General features: G+C 39.2%; 1 protein-coding gene across 1 annotated transcript in view; it reads left to right on the forward strand.

The window, feature by feature from the left end:
* LOC132829927 (serine incorporator 1-like) overlaps positions 1-15129 on the forward strand; it is a 38424-nt gene extending 23295 nt beyond the window's left edge. The window contains exons 4-10 of the mRNA XM_060847348.1: positions 816-895; positions 2137-2274; positions 4585-4754; positions 9613-9703; positions 9878-10028; positions 11581-11793; positions 12519-15129. Of these exons, the coding sequence (XP_060703331.1) occupies positions 816-895; positions 2137-2274; positions 4585-4754; positions 9613-9703; positions 9878-10028; positions 11581-11793; positions 12519-12657 (982 nt within the window). The 3' untranslated portion in view covers positions 12658-15129. The remainder of the gene's footprint in view (positions 1-815; positions 896-2136; positions 2275-4584; positions 4755-9612; positions 9704-9877; positions 10029-11580; positions 11794-12518) is intronic.
* The last annotated feature ends 1338 nt before the right edge of the window (positions 15130-16467 follow it).

A 16467-nucleotide genomic window follows, 5' to 3' on the forward strand; every position in this document is an offset into this window, starting at 1 on the left:
GTGATGTGATAATGACCAGATAATCTATTCACTATTCGATTGAGAGATAAATGTCATCCAGGATGCTGGGAAGAACTAGTCAAAGAGCTGAGCACTTAAGTAATGAAGATATTGAGGAATGTAAAACCGAAGGTGATTTCACTTTGCCTCTGATGATGGCATTAATTCTAGCTGGAGTACCATCCAGCAGCACAGGCAATCCTTCAATATTTACTCACACTTGATGGCACAGCCATGAGTGTTAGCAGTCTACAAGGACATTGCAGCCTTGGCCAATTCCGTTCTAGCTTAATATCGTCAGCCGGGCCTACTGCATAACAATTTGGGAATTCACATTCTGCGTGGGTTTCCTCCAGGCACTCCCATTTCCTCCCACAGTCCAACAATGTGCAGGTTAGGTGAATTGGCTATGCTAAATTGCCAATACTATTCAGGGATGTGTAGGTTAGGTGCATTAGTCGGGGGTAAGCATTGGATAGGGGGAATGGCTCTTTGGAGGGTCAGTGTTGACTTGTTAGGCTGAGTGGACTATTTCCCACTGCAGAGATTCTGTGATTTAAATGTGTTCTTTCTTATCATATTTAGAGGGTAACTGTCAGAAAGAAATCAGCAATTCGCCAACTAGCACTTTACCAAGTAATACAAATGGAACTTTGAAATGAACCATTTCATTCTTTTCTTAAACCTACTCGTCTGATGCATTATCTCCTTGAAGCAGGAAACTAGCTGCCACCAAAATCCTTTTGAGTACATTGGTAACTCCTGCTGTGGGTAACTCATGATGCCAATGGCCATTTGTTTGTGTTTTTGTTTAGATTCTGGTTTTTCAAATTTCTGGCCTTAGTGGGAATCACTGTTGGCGCTTTCTTCATTCCTGATGGTACCTTTACAACAGGTATTGTGCATAACAACTTTATATGAGAAAAAGTATTTGTGTAAAAAGTGTCCTATGAATTCGAAATCTCATTTTTGTTCTTGAACAAAAATACATTGAAAATTATCCAGTTATCCATGGGACTAGTGCACTAACGGATTGACATCACATTTTTGATCTTCATTGTGGCCAAGTGCAACAGAAATACAATGTTTCTCATATCAGTGACTGTTTGTTTACATTGAGAGGATAAAGCACTTTCAATAAAGTAGGGGCTGACTTCACTGATACTGAAGAGGGAGGATCAAGTATTGATTAGGTTGGGGTGTCAGTGTTGGATGGACTTCTGGAGGGGAGGAGATGTGGATGGTGGGAGTAGGAGATGCAGAGGGGTCCTTTATTTTCCATTGCAATTACCTTTTCCCAGACATGTGCAATTTGTTTTCCCCATTTTTCTTTTATTTCCTTCTGAAAACATGGACTTGTGTTGGAGTATGGTTATGAGGTACCAGCGATCCTCTGGTATATTTGCTTTTTTACATAGCCAATCTTCAACCAGGGTCCGAATAACCCTTCTTCGTGGGTATCTGTTGTGTGAAGGGCATCACAACATAAATTATCCTGGCCTCCGCTGATAGCAAAATGATCAATTTCTATCCAGAATAAGGAAGATTATTGGCAGATTGTAATTCCTGCTTCCAAATGATATAATTAAGGCGAACTGTTGCATCCTTAGCAAAGACTCTGCTAACACCAGCTTGCAGAAGCAGCAGTGGAGGAGTCAAATAAGCTGAATCACTTAATTACATGTCAGTGGATGAAATCCATCTTGAATGGAAGGAAATTATCCTTTAAGACAACTGTACAACTGCATTTGCATTTTTGTAAACATAACATTTTTTAGGAACTGTGCTACTATTTTTGGTAATGAAGCCAAGAGCTGGTGAAAATTTTGCAAATCAGACCTTCACAGCTCAGTTTTGTTTTGCCCTCAACTGCTTTAATCTGAATGCTCTTCTACTGTTGAGCCTCACTCTTCATCCACAGATATTAATTTTCTAAAAGCTTTCACCACGTCATTGTCAGGAGGAGGTTTGGTGCTGACTGACCAACTGGCATGCTTGAGTCGATGTCAGTCAGGCCATCTTGGTACCGACTGAGAATTGAAGCTCGGCTTTCAGTTGTATATCTCTATGCAGCAACATATTATTCTGTTAAGTTGGTGTTCTTAACTAGCTAATTCATATTTTACTTTTTCTCAGTATGGTTCTACTTTGGTGTAGTTGGAGCTTTCTGCTTCATTCTCATCCAGCTAATACTTCTCATCGATTTTGCTCACTCTTGGAGCCAGCTCTGGGTTGAGAACATGGAGGAGGGAAATTCCAAATGTTGGTATGCTGGTATGTAAAAATGTTTGCCAATTTTACCCTTAGTGTTTCCATTAACAAAGTGCTTCGAAAGATGTCTTCGCAAAACATGCATGGACTATTGAGAGGAGAGGGAGACAAATCTCCACAAAACCCACTTCCACTCCTGGCATTACCTTGTTTAGTACATGCTAGCCCATCAAGTCAGAGAGACTGCTTTTTTTGTTTTTATTTCTCTCTATTTCAGGGACTTTGTGCCTTCGTTTGATCCAAAAGCTGATATCTAGAGATATATCGTGGACTCTGCTCTTGTTGATAACATTCTTGATTAGAGACCAGTTCATTATAATATTTTGACACTTCAGAGGCATCAATGGATGTTTAGTAAGTCAAACTGACTATGATATGTCTGCTGGGGAGTGCACTGGAAATAAGCCCAAGTATCCCTGGAGCCATCAGAAAAGTTAAAGATTTGTATAAGTATGGCAAATAACCCAATCTACCTGTACCCCACCACAACATACACAAGCAAAACAAATAGACACGCAAGGGTGTTATGGGCCAAGAAAGAGACTAGGAAGACTGTTCACTGGTCTCTTTTCATTGGGTTTACTGAGATGATCATTATGGCTGATTGGGACAGGCTACTCCTCGGCGTTTCTTCTCAAGGTACTTTCACTTATTTGCAGGATGCACAAGGTGATTGGTTTGCACTTGTAACATTTCTGACTTATTGGCAAAGAGCCACAGCTTAAAGCAACTGATGAGAGAAACAAACTGGGACTTTTTTTTTCCGACTTCTTTTACTGCAGAGAAAGGACAGCTCATTCCTGTTGGAGGTCCAATAGCTTCTGCATAATGTTCACACCCACAAACTGTTTCGCTACCTGAGAGCCAATCACATAGCTGTTGGTAGGCAGAAGGCCTTTGCCATTGATGGCTGGTCACCGTTCCACAAATCCATGAGCTATTTGTTGCCAGCGGAGTCTCATTTTGTATGCAGCCATGTGTCCTCACATCTGTAGTAACCTGTCCCATTGCTTGATCAAACATCAGTCTAAATATCATTTTAAAATGGTATCAGACAGTGAGAAAGGAGTTATTTTTCGTTGCTTCTCTTGAAGATTTTCACATTTTAATTAGGTATATCATAAAATTTGAGAGTATATTACGTGTTCCCTTCTAGTGCCACTGTAGGAACAATATTGAAGTTTAATGACGATAGAATATTGCATGCATTTTCCACTTGGGTCCAGATTGGTTTAGAAGGATTAGACTCCCAACTGTGTGGAAACGGGCCCTTCAGCCCAATAAGTCCATACTGATCCTCTGAAGTGTATTTCACCCAAACCCATTCCCCTACATTTAGCCCTGACTTATGCACCCAACCTACCCATCCCTGAAAACTATGGGCAATTTAACATGGCCAATTCACCTGACCTGCACATCTTTGGACGTGAGAGGAAACCGGAGCACCGGAGGAGACCCATGAAACGGGGGGAGAATGTGCAAACTCCACACAGATAGTTGCCTGAGGTCCGGTTCATCATTTACTTCAAATGCTTTTGTTAAATTGAAAATACACCCTGTATCAAAATATTTGTAACTGTATGCATTTGTGTTGTTATGCTTATGGTTCATGTCTTTGTTTGTGAAACTGATTGCTGTCTATTTCACAGGTATGTTTACTTTTCAATTTAATGTATGTGTAGAATATGGAAGTTTATCTGGCTTAATTAATATGTGTGATCAAAATTTGTGATCTCAGGTGTAGTAACAAACCTCCAACCTTCAAAATTTTGTCCTGGGGTTCTGACAAATTCCTGGCTATCTCCCACAACAGATAGGTCATCCAAACTCTGCTGCTTATGTCTTACCTTAGATCAAGTAAAAATCTCTAATGAACAATGCACACTGATCTACTGGAGTTTCAACACCGAGCAATTTATTGCTTTTAAGATTTTCAGCCTTGTTTTCAAACCCTCCATGAGCTTTCCCCTCCCTATCTTCAACTCCAAGATCTCTGTGCTATAAGCATGTTACTAATTATAAATGTTGCACTGTCAATTGTCATGCCAACAGTTGCCTAGGCCCCAAGCTCTGGAATTTCTGCCCTATATTTTTCTGTCTCCTTGTCTCCTTTGAGGCACTCCTTAAACACTGCCTTTTTGACCAAAGTTTTCGTCACCTGACCATGTAGTCTTTATGTGGTTCAGTATTATGCTTTGCATCTTGGGACATTTCATTATGATGAAAGTACTATGTAGGTATAAATTATTGATTAACATAGTTTGAAAACCAATGTGCCCATTTTCTTGCAATCTTCCGTCTTCTCTTTTACAGCCTTATTTACCTGTACGGCATTGAACTATCTCCTCTCAATCGCTGCAGTTGTAGTGTTGTACATTTTTTACACAAAACCTGACGACTGTACGGCAAATAAGGTGTTCATCAGTCTGAACCTCATCTTCTGTGTTATTATTTCTGTTGTGTCCATCCTGCCAAAAATTCAGGTAAGAATATGACTAAAGAGTTTGTGATTTGCATTGTTAGTACAGAAATAAACGCCCATGTGTATATCAAACATTCATCAGCTGTTTCACAGTTCTTTTTATGGGGAGGCAGTAGTGTTTGAGGAGATGGGTTTGTATCCCACCGTGGTATACGATGCAATTCGAATCCAGTAAGAATCTGGAATTAAAAACTAGCCTTGTGACAACTGTGCAACTAATATAAAAAGCTATCTGGTTCACTAATGCCATTAGTGAAGGAACACTCTTGTCCTTACCAGGTCTGATCTTCATGTGACTCCAGATGCACAGCAATGTTTCAGCTCTCAAATGCCCTCTGGACACCTGGGGATAGACAATAAATGCTGGCCTAGTTAGCAATACCTACATCCCATGAATGATTTTTAAAGAAAGGTGTGATTTACTGATTCCACACTGTGGGGCATTCTGGATTTTCAAAAATATTTGTAGAGTATCTTGAAACAAGTTTGATTTTTTAATGACAGAAAACAAGACTTACTAGATACCCCATTTGAGTGAATGCATTGCTTGACCAGGAGAGTCTGACCTATGTTGAATTTACTGATTTGAGCTGGGCTGCTAAGACCAGCTTATGTTGGCTATTTAGATATCATGTTATCTTCATTGTTCAAGGAAATCATTGCTGATCTGATAATCCTCAACTACACCTTTTCCCTACAACCCTTGATTCCCTTACTGATTTAAAAATCTGTCTGTCACGACTTTGGATATATCTAAACCAGCCTCGACAGCCCTCAGCGATAAAGAATTTTACAGATTCACAACCCGCTGAGGAAGGAATTTCTCCTTATCTCTGTCTTAAATATGCAACCCCTTATTCTGAGATTATGCTGTCTGGTCCCAGACTGTCCCACAATGGGAAACAACCATTCCACATTGACCCTATCAAATCTTCTAAGAATGTTTCAATAAGGTCGCCTCTCATTCTTCTATTTTCCCATGAGTACAGGCTCAACTTCTCTTCCAAATTATTCTTCCATATTTGGTATTAGCTTAGCGAGTCTTCTCTGGACTGCCTCCAATGCCAGTGTATCTTTCCTTTGATTAAAGCACCCAAAATTGTTCACAGTATTCCAGTTGTGGTTTGACAAGTACTTCACGAAGCTTTAGCAAACCTTCCTACTTTCATACTCAATTCCCTTTGAATAAAGGCCAACGTTCCTTTTGCCTTGCCCATCATCTGCTGAACTTGGCTGCTTGCTAAGGACTCCCAAATCCCTCTATTCTGTAGCTTTCAGCAGTCTTTCTCCAAATCAGTATGTTAGAACACTGGATAAACCCGTCTGCTAATTTAAGCCAACAACACAGAAAAGATTGACCCCGTGCTGTAATCTGTTAAATTTCAAGAGGCGAAGAACTATCCCAAAAGTCACTATGTAAAGTAAAAATTAACAATTTTATTTTTTGAAGTCTAACAGAGACTAATTAACAAACAACCATTTACATTCCTTTCTCTCATGCTATCTTTTACCTTCCCCTCTACAATACTGGTTTGATTAAAAATCCCGATTACAATTTACGAAGAAAAGGATGTTTCAAAACCAGGCAGCTTGCCAAGTGTCCTCTATAGATTTTTCTCTGTCGCCTTTTCTTCTTAGGGATTCTGCTTCACAGGTCTTTGATCGATAAAGGTACCTTTAAGAGAGCAGTTCTGCTGGGAGTCTGTATTGTTCTGTTTTTGTTTGTGCTCTTTGCCGCTCTGGGTAACTGTTCAAAACGTCTGATATTTATACCCCAAAGCATCAGATTGTTTCATTGGTTTTAATATTGTCAAAATACTAAATTCAAACTTGATTGAAATTTGGTACTTTGGGATGTAATTTAAACTGGCCAAGTTTGGATTTGTTTTTGTATCCAGGCACACATTTCTTAGCTAGCTATTTGAGCAAATATTACATTGTTACCTTGTTCAGAACACTATGCTAGCCAGAAATTTCAGCTCCTTTATAGATACAGTACACCTACAAGTTCATAAAAAATAATTTCAGCTCTTCTATTATTCCTGTCAAAGTGCATAACCTCAAATTTTCCCATATTATATTTTCTAAGTTTTTGTCCCAATTGCTTAACCTACCTATATTCCTCCTACAGACGATCATTCTCTCCAGTTTGTGTTTCCATCTACTCTTATATCATCTGCAAACCTGACTATCGAATATTCTTTCTTCGTCCAAATTATTGATGCACACTGTAAATAATTGTGGCCCCAATACTGATCACTGTGTCACTCTCCTTGTTACAGGTTGCCTTCATGAATGTACACTTATTCCAACTCTGCCTTTATTAGTTAACTAGTCCTCTTTCCATGCTAATATAATCACCATAGATTACTTAAAAGGCAAGAACAGAATTTGTGGTACTTTATCAAATGCCTTTGAACATCCAAATACATTGCATCCACTGCTTTCCTTTTGTCTATTCTGCTTGTTACCACTGCAAAGAATACTGACTCTACTGGATTGTATTACGCATTTCTAAATGTTTTGCTCCAACTAGCCTTTACAACTCTGGGCTACATAGGGGAAATCAGCCATGATGTGTATTCTTTTTAAAGCCAAGGTGAGAAATGTTGTATCTCAGTAGTATTGAATCTTTGGAACTCTCTCTTTTCAGAATATTTTAAGGCTGCTGGATACAGTCTTAACTGTCAAGAGAGTCAAAAAGTATCGGGGTGGTTAGGAACATAGAGTTGAGGTTAGAATCACATCAATATACATTTATTGAGGCACTAAATGGTCTATGGTGCAGTTAATTTTAATTTGGTTTATTATTGTCACATACTGAGATACTGTGAAAAATATTGTTTTGTGTGCTAACCAGACAAAGCATGCCTTACATATGTACCTCAGGATAATAGCACAGGATATAGCATTACTTCTACATAGAAGATCAACTGTAATATGTGAGAGGTTCATTCAAAGTCTGATAACAGTAGTGGAAAAAGCTCTCCTTGAACCTGTTGGCAAGTTTCTGAACACTTGTGTCCTCTGCACGATGGAAGAGAGTATAACTGGGATGGGAGGAGTCTTTGATTCTGTTGGTTGTTTTCCCGCGGCAGTGGGAAATGTACTTGGAGTCAGTGGAAGGAAGGCTGGTTTTCATGATTGGGCAAAGCAGTTGTCATACCAACTTGTAATGCATCTAGATAGATGTTTCTGTGGTACATCTATCAAAATTTGGCAGCCATTGTGGACGTGCTGAATTTCATAGCCTCCTGAGGAAGTAAAGATGTTGGTGTGCTTTCTTGATTGTAACACCAATGTGGATGGACCAGGATAGATCGTTAGTGATATTTACTCCTAGGAATTTGAAGCTCTCCTCCGCCACTATCTTGGCATCATTGATACAGATAGGGACATTTGTTTCACTCCGCTTCCTGAAGTCCTTCATTTTGTTGACATTGAGGGAGAGATAGATTTCTTCATACCATGCTACTATGCTGCCTCTTAGTGGATACAGGTGTAGCCGAGGCTGTCGGGGCAGTTGACATTGTTTCTCTGATGTTCTGTTCAAGGTGAGCATGGAATGCATAGAGCTCATTGGGGAGAGATGCATCGATGTATTGTTGTCAGCATTTCTACTCCACTTTTGCTTTGTAGCCTGTTGTACCGTGTAAGCCTTGCTAGAGTCAACATTGTTCGTGTGCTTAGTCTGGTATTGTCTCTTGGCGTCCTTGATGGCTTGCAGAGATTGTTCCTAGATTTCCTGTGTCTCTCAGGGTCACTCAACATTCATTTTCTTAATGCTTGTATAAAAATAGTTTGAAAGTGTTGAGGCAGCTAGGATCCTTGGTACAATTTCAAGTTCAGGGAAGTGACCTATTTCATAGACATTTGAGTTTAAGAACTGAAGGTTCATTCAAGATCAGCTTGAATTGACAAGAGAACTACTAAGTGTACTTTGGAAAAGGTGGGGGATAACCCTGTAGTGCAAAGATAATGATTCATTTTTTTAAACTTCTTTGCTACTAACCTCTTGTTTGTTTCCCATTTCAAACTCTGACACAGGCTTTGGAATGAATTGTAATTGGCACAATCCAATTTGGATTAGAACTGAACTTTGCAAATTCAACTTAATTCTTAGTGACCATGTGTTTGATGCAGGAAACTGTTTTAATTTGATGTAGCCAAGCATTAATCTGTCAGTAAAATACTGAATTAAAACTGAAAGAACTGCAGATGCTGTAAATCAGAAATAAAAACAGAAATTGCTGGAAAAGCTCAGCAGGTCTGGTAACATTTGTGAAGAGAAATCAGTTGTTGAAAACCCAATCCCTCTGTTTGTATATTTAAGTGCTGTATGATCTATAAAGCGTGTCACACCATCAACTGTGAGCAAATTCTACACAATTCCATAAAACGCCTTCATAAAAATGAGTACTCTATTGTTCAAATATTGTTAATATTGTTTTTGAAAGAATTTTAGTGACCAGCGAACGTCTATTTTCTATTTTAACTGCAGCATAACCTTAATTTAATTTCAGTTAATGTTATAACATCATAGAATGATGCAGCACAGAAGAAAAATTGTTCTATTAATAAAACTCTTTAATGACTTGATTGAAGGGGCAGATGGTGAAACTTGTAAGCTATGAAAGTGGGGTGGTAGAAAAGAAGAATTAGATTCCAGTATCCATTCAGTGGGCTGGAGGTCACTCTTCTTTGCCTTAATGCTTCTATAACTCAAACTGAACCAATATCCAGCTTTTTTCAATTTTAGCCATCATTACTCAATAATTACCTCAATAGAAATGGTCATCTGTGTAAATTGGGAGCTTGTTTGTTCATTGAATTGTTTGCTTCTCAATTCAATTCTGCAGGAAGTTCAGCCTCATTCAGGATTGCTGCAAGCCTCTGTCATCACTCTCTATACTCTGTATGTGACCTGGTCTGCCATGACAAATGAACCAGGTAACGTTGCTGTTTGGTATTAGTTTCTGTCATATGTAGTGCTTTCTGAGAGCTTGGCAATTAAGTGTTTAAAGCTTGTGTCACAAAAACATTTGACTATTTTGTTCAGTGTTCTCTGTGTGCTTGTGAACTTGGTGGTGTGGGTTTTACAATATTTTCCTTCATTCTATGCAGAAAGAAAATGTAACCCCAGCCTACTGAGTATTGTCCAGCAAACCGTGAGCAACTCAACTGTTGCTCCGCCACCTCATTCGTTAGTCCAGTGGTGGGATGCCCAGAGCATTGTTGGATTGGTTATCTTTCTTCTTTGTGTGCTTTATGCAAGGTCAGTATTTGCAATTCCTTGGAAAAATTCCAAATAATTCTCTCCATAAAATTTTTTGTTTTTTTGAAGAAAAAGCATGAGCAGATGTGAGGTTATGTAGAATCATAGAATCCTTACAATGTGTAAACAAGCCATTTGGCCCAACAAGTCTACACCGACTCTCTGAAGAGTGTCCTATAATTCCATCCTACCTCTGTAACCCTGCATTTCCCATGGCTAATTCTCCTAGCCTGCACACCCCTGGACAATTTAGCATGACCAATCCACTTAACCTGCACATCTTTGGTCTATGGGAAGAAAGCAGAGCACCTGGGCGAAACTCATGTACACGTGGACAGTGGTCTGAGGGTGGAATTGAACCTAGGTTCCTGGCACTGCAAGACAGCCGTGCAAGCCACTGTGCTGCCCTACATATGTATGAGATAGGAATTTGATTCAAAATCTCAACTGATTGCAAGCTATTTATTGCTGAAATCTTGCTTTCCTGTTTTTGGTTCTTATTTAAATGGAATCCTGATGGTAGTGGGGATCAAGTGGGTCTCTGAGCAAAGACTTATCCCTGGACGGGAGGGGAGAGGTGGGAATAGTATTTGTAGCCCTCCCTGTTCTTTCCTCAAAATGGAGTTCTCAAAGGGAAATTGTCACTCTTGATCTAAATCTGGATTTTTCCCTGTGAAATGCAAGTTTAATTTTTAATGTGTTTAATACCCCATTGATTAAGGGATCCTTCAATAATTTCCTGTGCACTGTTCTCCTGGTCACTGATCAACCCAGACATCTCTGCTGCTTTTAAAGAACCAATAATCTGTTGTGCATTTTCTACTTGATTTCTAATGCATTTTCTTTTGGTATTGACGAGAATATAATGTTATAGACATTGAACCTGTTTCAAATTGGAGTAAAGGCCAAAAGATTATGTGGAATATTTTTGGCCAGCCTTGTTGAGTCATCATGTAGCTAACTGTTCAACTTTAGTTTGCCAACAGAACTTTTTGTGGCTATCTGTGGCAACTCCTGGACTGTTTTGATATTTCATTAGAAAGTGAGAGCAGTCAATTATACATAACTTTTTCTGCTCTGAAGCAGAGTTCTTTATGGGGGGGGTATGAAAGGAATCAAGTTGAATTGTTTTCATTTACACTTTCATGGAATGGCATTTGTTGCCCGTCTCTCATTACCCTTGAACTCAGTAGGCCATTTCAGAGAGTAGTTATTATTGTGGGTTTGGATTCGCTTGGGGACCAGCCCAAATGTCTCTTCCTGAAGGACCTTAGCTCATGAAACTGCAGCTGGTTCACTATTGGTGAGAGTAGCTTTCAGTTCCAGATTTTGTTAACAGAATTTAGATTCCTCCAACTGCCATGTTTTGAACTAGTGTTCCCAGAGGATTAACCCGCATCTCTGCAATTCAAGTCCAGTGAAAATACCGTTACATCACTGCCCCCCCCCCCCCCCCATATTTTTGGTTGTGAACTTCAGCATTTTTTTCAAAAAAACGTACCCACAGCATACTGTTCTACAAATAATGTTCTGTTCTTCCTGTTCCCTACAGCATCAGATCATCAAGTAATGAACAAGTTAACAAGTTGATGATGACTGAGGGAAGTGAAAGCTCAGTGGGTGACTTCTCTGCTGCCCATGAAGGTGGATTTCATCGTGCTGTGGATAATGAGCAGGATGCTGTTACCTACAGTTACTCGTTCTTCCATTTCTGCCTGTTCCTAGCCTCTCTTTACATCATGATGACACTTACCAACTGGTACCGGTATGTTTTGCTGATACTGATTTGGTAGTGTAATGTAAAATGCAGCAAGGCATCCTTTACTGTGTTATATACTTAAAAGAAGTGAAACTAATGGCTTTGTTGTCAGAGATGGCTGAAGGAACAGGCCATTCAATATGGTTTGGATCCTTTAATTCCTCAAGACAAAATTCTGATCCCATCTCGATTGCTTTGTGCAGGCAAACAACTTAAGCAATTAAGGATTTACTCAGAAGCAAGAAAATAGCTAAAATTTGAAGGACCAATTAGTTAACAGATGATAGTGACTTGCTCATAATTAGTCTGGTACTCCTTTCACATTGATACAGCAGTAATCCACACCAGAACATTCCATTTTCTATTATTTGTTAAAACTGAAATAATTGATATTAAAATCTCTTACGCGGTGCATTTCAAAATGCTCTTTATTGCTTTTCAGTGACTCATTTTGGAAAGCATGCGTGTAGAGATATGTATCAGAAAAACACAGGGTTCAGAAACTCTCTTGTAGACCCTCAGGATTTGCTTCAGGTCATAGTTTTCACAGTTTCCTGTTTATCCGATGGGCTGATTGCCTTTTAAGTTATAAACCATGGTTCCTGACTCAATAACAATGGTTTGAGAGCTAGAACAAATGTCAGCCCAGCATATTGCTTTTCCTTGATTGTTAACTGGCAGATTTATGATTTTTGCTTATTAATTGTTTTCCAATTGTACTGTCTTCCTAGTCCCAACTCTGATTACTCGGCTGTGCAGAGTGCCTGGGCAGCTGTCTGGGTGAAGATCTCTTCCAGCTGGGTTGGACTCCTGTTGTACCTGTGGACTCTGGTTGCTCCTCTCATACTATCAAATCGTGACTTCAGCTAAGCTAATTAATGCTACTCAACCACCTGCTATTTTTATATATTTTCATTGGACTGAATTCTTCCACTACCTTGATTATAAACATGGAAACTTAAACAATACTTCATACTTGTGGCACAAAGTATGGTACCACACCATTTTGGAATTGTTCGTTTCCAATCAGGATGTCTTTTTATGTATTTACTAAATTTTGATCACTTATTTTCCATATTCTTTTGAAATGCAACTTGTACAACTGTTACAGATAATGAAACCATTTTCTGCCTCTCCTGTCTGACAAAGTTGGTGTTTGATGCTGCCATTTTAAATCATCTGTAAATATTTTAAGAAACCTTCCTCAGGTTGGTCAGCTTAACTGTGGTCAAAAACTTTTTTTGATGAAACCTGAAGGGAAATCTTTTTATTTTGCTGTATCCATTGCCTCCTGTCTGTGGAGGTGCTGTAGTGCCACCACAAATAGGAAGATGCAGCTAGTGTTACATATTCACATAGACAGATTCCATCATGTGCACATGGCAATTTGAATGCAAATGTAAGGGCATGTGGTATTACTTTGAGATAAGAGCTCAATCATGAACACGTAATCTTGTTGAAATATTCCTTGTCCTCTAACTTTGTTTACTTTGAAAATTGTATCTGGTGTATTCTTTCCATATACAGTGCATCAAGCTGACCTAATTTTTAAAAGGGACATGACCTCCTGTGGCCTGGCAATAAATATAATCACAAAATATTTGCAAATATGTGCATCATGTCATTAATTTTTCAGCTTAGTTTATTATTAGCATATTTTCAGTATTTAAGAAACTTTTGTGAGTTTTGGGTGATAGGGCAACTGTGACTTGAGGTTACAAATTTTTATGGCATATTGTTTAGACTTATTAATAAGGATTTAAATTCGAAGTTTACAGGAACAAGAACGAAACGGTAATGCGAAATACTGAATCGCTTAGTGACATTTTTCAAAGAATTCATAGAAATAATGAATGGTACAGTGCATCAGAAGGGAGTTCTTTTTGGAATTAAAAAGGCAAACTTGAAGGTTGTATTTTTAAAGCTTGCGATGCATAAAGGATATTAAACAGTCACCAGACAATGTTGGCTTTTATTGAGTCTCCTCATGCCATTGTGAAAACTGCCAATGGAAGCACAAAGATGACCAGATTTAGTAAGGCTGGGACTGGAATGATTTATTTAAAAGATATGCAGGAGAATGATGTTCTATTCACCTTTGCTGTTATTTTTGTCCACATTAATACTCAAAGAAAATAGGGAAAGATAAAGCTATCATATTTAAACTAATTCTGAAGTTGGAAGTGCTTTCCATAGTGATTGCTTTACTTTGGGAGTGCTGGAAGGAAATTTTGATTGTGTTGTTTGTGTAGATGTTGCAGAAGAGTGTTCAAACGAATCTGGTGCAATCTTCTGGAAGCAACTGAGAAGCTAGTTGCAATTTGATTTCAAAGTAAAGCACCCCAGAGAAAGGATAGTTTTCTTTTTTAAAAAAGTCACTTTTTAAAAAATGGAAAGCATTCTAAAATGGAAAACTTCATTCGCAGGGATATAATCTGTGCTGGAGCAATAATTATTGATGTCGTGATTTAAGCAATTCACTGTGACGTGATGCAGCATGTTTAGACCAGTCAAGATTTGCAGCATTCACTATTGCTTTTGAATGCTTATCAAAAGTACTAATTCAAAATTAGGAATGATATCTGCCACTTATAAACCTCACTTGTAAACAAGTGGAAGGTAAATGAGTTTTTATACATTGTGATCTTGAAATTTTATATTAAATGTTGTACCCACATAGATGTTATGAGTTGTTGCTGAAAATTGCCTTGATTTTTGAAAAACCAAGTAAAGGAAATGATTTATTGTCTGGAAAATTAAATAGCTTTTTGAAGCATCAAAGTATGCCTTACCAATTGTGCCTAATTTAGAAGATATTGTGCTTGGTGAATTTCATTTGTTAATGAAGGCAAATCACTTTGTCCTTTTAGATCTTTATTTTCTCTACCTTCCCCAAATTGACAATTTATGCAAACAAGACTAGGTACCAAATCTGGCAAGCATAGAAATCCATGCTGTAATTGTGCGCATTGGTCACAAGGTGTCACAGTACTTCAGTCACTTGCCTGAGTGGTCCTGTAATTTCCTTTTGTAATGAAACTAACAAATTCTGGAGGGAAGGAAGGACTTTGCTGCATTTGATTGTGCTTTTCTCCAAAGTGTTTTGCTGCAATGTATTACTGCTGACTGCGAAAGGAGACTCCTTGAAACAGTTAGAAGAAAACAATATTTTAATGTTTTTGTATCTTTCTTCAGAACAAGATCAATGATTGGGAAAATTGAAACATATGTATTTAATCTTGTTATTATTAGTCACTCCTGAGCAGGTTGCTGTATTTGTAAAATGTGCATAATTTATAAATCTAATGTAGGGTGTATCAATAAAGACCTCTTTTCATCAAATTTGAATTTTGTTTCCAGTTCAATGAAGTCTGCAATGAAACATAGAATTCTAAACCAGCAATAAAAAGGAAAACACAAAATCCCTTTCACATTGGTCTGTCACTTTCTGAATCAGAAAGGTGTCCCTATATAAGCTAATATTAGTAGTTATGATTTTGTCACATGAGAATAGTCATGTATCCTCCTTTTTTCAGATGTTGAGTTAACTTGTCAATATTTTTCTTATGTTCAGATTTGCTTGTTACATTTTTTTCCACCTTGTAAAGTGGTCATATTTTAATACGCAAACAACAGAGCTGAAGCTTTGAAATCTCTTCCTTGGGGTCTGTCTTTAAGGGATGGCTTCCCGATTTGAGTCCTCCCACTGGTTACAAGTATCGGGGATAACATACATTGCTTCGGATATGAAGTGAGGAGGATCTGACAAAATGAAGGGCCTGTCTGCCTCTGGCTTAACTAGCCAACATTGGAATTGCCAACCAATTAGAAGCTGGCAGCCATCAATCGCTAACACCAGGTGGCTTTGGCCCAGAAATTCTGAGGCCTTTACCACAGTTTGTGGTTGGGAGTTGAGTGGGAGGATTAGAGGTCATGATGAGAGAAGGGAAGTGGTTTAGATCCAAGGATGGGATCCGCAGCTGTTAGTAGTGTGTTTATCTTTCTCCCTCTTCTCCCTTCCCACTTCCCCCCCCGCCTCTTTTCTCTCTCCCTCTCCCTCTCTCTCCACCCTTCTCTCTCTCTCCACCCTTCTCTCTCTCTCCACCCTTCTCTCTCTCTCCACCCTTCTCTCTCTCTCTCCACCCTTCTCTCTCTCTCTCCACCCTTCTCTCTCTCTCTCCACCCTTCTCTCTCTCTCTCCACCCTTCTCTCTCTCTCTCCACCCTTCTCTCTCTCTCTCCACCCTTCTCTCTCTCTCTCCACCCTTCTCTCTCTCTCTCCACCCTTCTCTCTCTCTCTCCACCCTTCTCTCTCTCTCTCCACCCTTCTCTCTCTCTCTCCACCCTTCTCTCTCTCTCTCCACCCTTCTCTCTCTCTCTCCACCCGTCTCTCTCTCTCTCCACCCTTCTCTCTCTCTCTCCACCCTTCTCTCTCTCTCTCCACCCTTCTCTCTCTCTCTCCACCCTTCTCTCTCTCTCTCCACCCTTCTCTCTCTCTCTCCACCCTTCTCTCTCTCTCTCCACCCTTCTCTCTCTCTCTCCACCCTTCTCTCTCTCTCTCCACCCTTCTCTCTCTCTCTCCACCCTTCTCTCTCATTCTGTCCCTCGTGCGTGCTCTCTTGCCCCCTGTGGCACGCAAGCCTCTTCCCCCCCCACAATGCACATGTGTGTGAGAGAGAGA

The sequence above is a fragment of the Hemiscyllium ocellatum genome, chromosome 30, assembly GCF_020745735.1.
Source record: "Hemiscyllium ocellatum isolate sHemOce1 chromosome 30, sHemOce1.pat.X.cur, whole genome shotgun sequence".
NCBI classification, from domain to species: Eukaryota; Metazoa; Chordata; class Chondrichthyes; order Orectolobiformes; family Hemiscylliidae; genus Hemiscyllium; species Hemiscyllium ocellatum.